The following is a 6,158-nucleotide window of genomic DNA, read 5'->3' as shown; positions in this document are numbered from 1 at the left end:
AACTCAATGTGAAGTAGGTATAAACTAGGTGTCAATTCCGTGGGGGAGAGGGTAGAGGGTTCAAGCCCTGGATCCGGAAAAGTGGGAATCTTTTGCATTCCCTGGGTAATCCAACGGTCACAATCAACCGGTGATCATGAGTCATTGATCCCAACTCCCAAAAGGAGGCGTCAGTTAGTAACGAGGGGCAGTGGGGGGGGCGGGCGGGGGAGGGGAGGAAGAAGCTGAATATGGAAATCCCAAAATTTATAGAAACTCCGCTGTGGTTCCCTTAGCATGACAAAAAAGCAAGGTATTAAGCTATAAACTAGGAAATGCACACCTCTCTCTATTTGCATGCGAATTTCCTCTAATCAAATTGCACCTTCTTTGACAACCTTCACCCAAATTTCTCTTCTCCCTTTGTGCACATGGCGGTGCGACCTGTTTGTATCTTTAACCCTACTCACCCTCCTCACCAGGGTGCGACTCGGCTCTAGGCACAAATTTAAAGGGAAATCAAACACAAAACATGCAGATTAATCAAGTCACCATTTCTAGAAACTTCATTCAAATAAAGTGCAAATTAGTGGAATGTAAAGGTTGTGGAAACCACTATGCACACACATACATTCCAAATTTCAATCCATGCTATCACGCAAAGTAGAGGGGCTCTAAAAAAGCCGAGAAGAGCAAGCGATAATGCACACACAATGAAGCAAAAAGGAAAAAAACGCTATTGCTCGATTCCAAAATTAAATCTAATTAAAAGGCAAGAGTTGAATGATCATGGCAGGAGCTTGCTTAGTTGTAACTAATGTATAACTCTTGGGTGATTAGCTTATATACTTTGCTATGGTCTCCTGAAAGCAAGCATGCTCTCCAAGAGATGAAAATACCACCAATACATTCCAAGCTTGAGCCATGGGGTGACCCATAATGATGCAACTACTGGTAAGGTGTTGACTTGGACGCCCAACATATGTGGGAGATCCCCACCCACAATCTGTATCATAAAAAGGCAAGGCCACAAGGGAAGTCATCGTCAAGCCAACTTTGTAAGGAGTTAGTCCATTTCTAAGATGTAGTTCTATCTGGTCCATCATCGATTGCAAACTCTCCCACAAATCTAAGCCCTCCAAAGTCCTCTTGATCTTGTCCACCACATAGCACAACTGGTTATCACATAGCTCTTGCAATGTTGCCGGTACACTCAATCGACACAATCCATTGCCCATGTATCCCTCAGAGAGGCCCCTTGTCCTCATGTTCATGGGAACTGCCAAATCCAACTCATGGCTCCTTGGCAACCCTTGCACTTCGAGTCTTACTCTCGCAAAGCCCTTCCAAAGAAGGGCCACTAGAGCTACATTGCGCGAGCACCTTTCCAATTGTCCAGGGAGTGAAACACTTGCCCTCAAATCCTCAAGAGCACCCATGGTGAATCTAAATCGAGTTGCAGTTCCACGATGAAGGCGCGTTGTTTCGGGCTGCTCAGTGCGCTTTCGAGCTTGAATAAGTTTGTGAGGCATTGTTGGTGAGGGGGGCTCCCGTGCTCTAATTATAGCTTTCCTTGAGGATACCGAGTGAAGGGAGTTTGTTAGACCAGTCCCTCTTGCAATGGAGCCCAAATTTTGTAGGAAAGCTGCAGCTGTGTAACGGCGTAGACATGGCTACATGTATGTCGAATAGAAAAGCCACCGCATTTGAATGTAGTCACCTATGAGCATAAATACAGATGAAGATATCTCTCTCTCTCTCTCTCTCTCTCTCTCTCTCTCTCTCTCTCTCACACACACACACACACACACACACACACACACACACAGTTACAGACCTAAAGCCAATAAGACTGAAGATGTTTGTTTGTACAATTAGATTACCTGAAAGGCCATAACGAAGCGGGGGAGAGGATGCCCATTGCTGTCAGTGACTTGGGGGGGCGTGGGAGGGTAGAGGAGATCTAGCGAAGGCTGCGGGTTTGACACATCGCCGAGGTCGGCGAGGGAGACATTAGCGTGAGCAACATGGAAGGCCAATCCATAGGCAGAACCATTGTTGGGGCTGTTAGAGTGGGTGCCGTTGTTGGGCGTTTTGTAGGTGGGGTATTTGATCTCCAGGCGGTCAATCGACTCATTGTAGACAACTAAACCCGCCGCGCAAGGAAAATGAGCAACCATTTCCTGTATAGCGTGCTGCAATCGCCCCACAGGCACTCCTGCGGCGGCGGGCTGCGGCTGCAGAGAGCTCGAGTCATGTGCTTGCCCAGCGACATCATAGACGAGCAGCACCGCGGTGTAGAAGTCGTAGAGCATGTCTAGGAGACAGCTCCAGAGTGGCGATATTAGGAGTACTAGTGGAGCTAGAGGGATGCTCCATGGCCGTGATCATCTTGACAGCCTCCCGCGAGAGCAAGTTCTCGCTTAAGCTGATTGGAGCCGCCATATTGGCTGTGAGAAATGCACTAGACCTATTACTCTATATATGAAGCGCACGAGCGCGCGAGAAAGAGGCGTCTGTGTGTGAGAGAGATAGAGAGAGAGAGAGAGAGAGAGAGAGAGTGTGTGCGTGCGTCTGTGTGCGTGAGGTGTCTCTCACATGCAGGGGGATTTTTGGCTTACCCAAAGGACAAAGGCTAAAGCGCTGCTTTCTCTTTTTGCTGACTAAAATATGAAAAAATTGAGTTGTATTTTTAAGCATTTTTGGCCTGCCCAAAGGGCAAAGACTATAGAGATCACTTCTCTTTTTTTTTTGCTGACTAAAATAGGAAAAAGGTTGAGTTGTATTTTTAAGCATTTTTTGACATGTCAAAAATGTTGATTGGTTGAAATAAGATAGTGGGTACTCATTGAAATGAATTGTGTAAATCTAATGATAAACATGTCTTGAGTTTTGAAATATAAAATGAAGTCTCCTATATCAAGGAAAAGATTAATTTGGATTGCCCAATGTCTTTGGAAGCATGGAAGGTTGACAGCTTTACATGTTAAATGATAAAGCTTTAGAGGTTCCACAAATCCCAAGAGTCACATTTTCATTTTGAAATTTGTGTTACTCACCTTTTCATTTTGAGAATTTGGTTCACCTCTTGAAACTTGAGGTAATAGACTAAAGTTGTCATTTTTGTTAGTTAAAACTTTATGGAAGGAATTTATCATTTGAGGTTTTAACCTTTAAAGATTTTTTATTTTTATTTTTAAAGATTTTAAAGCTAAATTTAGAACTTAAAGATGTAGAACTTTTAAAGTAAGGTCTACGATGATCCAATGAGGACCTAGAGTTTTTTTTTTAATTAGAAGATAAAACTTTGAATTAAAAAAAGTGAAAATGTTACATGGATCCACAAGTAGGGGGAGGGTCACCCCGAGACGCTAGAGTCTTAAGACTTAGAACTTTAAAGCTGTTAAAGTGGGATTTACAACTTAAGGATCTACATTTTTAAATTTGTAAAAAGGGCTCTAAAATTTAAAAATGTAGAGTTTTTAAAGTGGGGTGTAGAGCATAGGGATCTAAAGCTTAGGGTGTAGAGCTTAAGGGTGCTCTTTTAATTCAATTCTATGTGCATGCTTATGTTTTTTTTTAAAGAAGCTTAGAGATGTAGTGATTTTAAAGTGGGATCTACCCTCAGATCAAGACCTAAAATTGACGCGTACTTTTTTTGTCAAGAGCTATTTTGCCTATCAAAACAATCTCAAAATTGCTTGTCATTTTTTGTATTTATATCTTTAAGTTAACGTTATATATTGCCAATTATATAATTTGATTGCATTACACAAAGCGTATGAAACGGGGCTTGAAAATTGGATATCAAAAAGAAATTTTTATCATGCCTGGTAGGCCTTGTGATTTTATCACTTGTTTGATAGACAAAAAATGTTGGTTGGTTGCACCAAGATAGTGGACACTCATTTAAATGAAGAGAGTGTAAAAATAATGATGGACATGTCTTGAGATATGCAGCTTGGTTGGTTGCACCAAGATAGTGGACACTCATTTAAATGAAGAGAGTGTAAAAATAATGATGGAGATGTCTTGAGACAAGAGAGAGATGATACTAGATAATCACCCATAGGAAAGGAAAGAGAAGCTCTAAAAGCTTTGGAAATTTGACCATGAATAAATTAAGATATTGAAATTTGTTCTTTACTAACTAACCCAAAAAAATGTTGTCAAGTAAATGATGAAAGATCTGGGAAAGCTCGAGATTTGAGAGACATGGAGAAATGATATTTGAAAGCGGCAACATACATTGTGCAAAGCTGGCAGTTGGCTCATGTGGAAAAGGCCTGAGGCCCTGAGGGAAGGCTTGTGGGCTGGTATGCATGCATGATCTTTTTGGCACCTCCATGCATGCCGCTCCAGACTCTCAACTACTCGTGCATTTCTACATATGGTGGCGACCTGCTGTGAAGTGATTCTTCCAAATTTGCCTGTATGGAAAATTTAATGTAAGGGGAAGCTTGGTATAGCAGGCTTCCATGACATCCTCTAGAGGATTCGGGTTGAAGACTGGATTTATGAGGGCTGCGTATGAACTGCCTCCTGTATGTGTGAGCGTGACATGGAGCGCTTCTGCAAAGTAGGCACACATACTTCATCATCGCAGGTTCATTGAAGTAGAAGCAATCATTGCAACCACCATCTGCTCGTCCCAATCGTCACATGTTCCACTAAATATAGCTGATTGCCGGACATGCACGAGTAACCATATACTAGCTGGCCATTTGAACACGCCTTCTGCTTCTTCTTCTCTTTACACGACATAATTTGAGGGCAGGCTACGACATTTTTGCAGAGATTCCCCATCTGCACCCCCGTCCACCATTGCTCCTGTGGTATAGCGCACGTTCTTTTTTGCCCCTCACAAGCCCGCCTTCTCTCGAGATCATGTCCAGGAATCTCCAATGTTGGGAAAAGGACCCCTTCTTCTTTGCCGCAGAGCAAGTTCAAGATTCTGCAGATAGGTAAGCTCTTTTTTGTTTTCTGGGCATGTGTATGAGTGCATACCTTTTTGTCTGCATGTGTTTGTTTGTGATCTTCTGGTTTTTCCAATATCTGTGTTGCTTTAGGGATCCTGCATGCAGTCCTCTTGCCACTTGCAGGTTAGAGTCTTCATTAAGAGCGTGGCTACATGCAAAGAGTTTGTGCACAAGTGCTCAAGATAATGGCATCATCAAATTTTGCAGACAAGAACTTAGCACGGCTTTCGGTATAGAAAAATGGCAGGTTGGTTCTTTTTGTGGATTTTTGTCCTTAGTACTGTGGTGAGAGCGCATAGTAGATGTGCCTACAGTCGAAATGTTTTTTTTTTCAATGCTAAAAGCATTGTAGCATAGTGTGTTGGTGCACGATGTGTTGCATTTCTGCAGAAATACCATCAGGATCAGGTCATTCATTACAGGTTAATTTTCAAAAGCTTGTGATGTGAGGTGTATGGTTATCTATTTCGAGAGGAAGGTATATGGTTACTCGTGCATTGCCTGATGATGCTATTTCTTCCTTGCTCTTCTAATATCCAACCAGAGGCCTCCTAACAACTCGGCATGATGCTGCCTTTTCTGTTCCAGACACCATGGCCACCCCCACAACATTGCTCCTCGTCCTCAGAGATGTTAAGGCTCCCAAATCTGCATCTCAAGATTGAGAATCGACTTTTTGCCAATAGCATACGCCGGATTGTTCTTGAACATTACAACACCCTGGTCATCGCTTGCCACATGCTTGCAAATGTTGGCCGTTCTTTAGAGCTGGGTGGCTGTACTAGAGTTGTACATCATATCTCTTGGTATGTGAGGTCTTTCTTATGCTTTCATTCAATGTTTGCCAATTAAAATCGACAAGATGAACTAAAAATGGCTACAATTTTCCAGATTGGAAGAGGTGACATGTCCGAGCCCCTGTTTTGCAAGGCCACTTCACCATGCAAGCCCAAAGGGCCAGAGAGTGCAGAGGATACCTCCGATGTTCTGGCTCATGTTTCGAAAGGAATGGTGAGGACTACACTAACCTATAGTTGCAAAGGGAGCTGAGACTCACGAGTCCACAACAAAGCCAGCTGAGGGGTGTTGTGTGCGCTTGACCCGAATGCCCGTGTTTTGTTGACCTATGTTTTTCTCCCTTCCTCATCCTTCTCAATTTACACTTGGTAACCTAGTGCATGGAATCCTTCCTCTCAGTTG

At 43.0% G+C, this 6,158-nt stretch overlaps 2 protein-coding genes across 2 annotated transcripts; both read right to left on the bottom strand.

The window, feature by feature from the left end:
• Positions 1-718: 718 nt before the first annotated feature.
• LOC147434689 (shikimate O-hydroxycinnamoyltransferase-like) lies at positions 719-1,511 on the bottom strand. The gene has a single exon (XM_086490012.1). It carries the CDS (start codon positions 1,509-1,511, stop codon positions 816-818), a length of 696 nt encoding a protein of 231 aa, XP_086346138.1. The 3' UTR covers positions 719-815.
• A 54-nt stretch (positions 1,512-1,565) lies between these two features.
• Positions 1,566-2,442, bottom strand: LOC147434688 (uncharacterized). Its single transcript, XM_086490013.1, has 2 exons — positions 1,863-2,442; positions 1,566-1,699 (listed from the first exon to the last, which is right to left on the bottom strand). Exons 1-2 carry the CDS (start codon positions 2,292-2,294, stop codon positions 1,580-1,582), a joined length of 552 nt encoding a protein of 183 aa, XP_086346139.1. The 5' UTR covers positions 2,295-2,442; the 3' UTR covers positions 1,566-1,579.
• Between the last annotated feature and the right edge of the window lie 3,716 nt (positions 2,443-6,158).

Source organism: Adiantum capillus-veneris, chromosome 19, assembly GCF_014529385.1.
Source record: "Adiantum capillus-veneris isolate H3 chromosome 19, ASM1452938v2, whole genome shotgun sequence".
NCBI classification, from domain to species: domain Eukaryota; kingdom Viridiplantae; phylum Streptophyta; class Polypodiopsida; order Polypodiales; family Pteridaceae; genus Adiantum; species Adiantum capillus-veneris.
The sequence above is the reverse complement of the archived record's forward strand: the minus strand, read 5'-3'. Positions and strand labels throughout refer to the sequence as shown.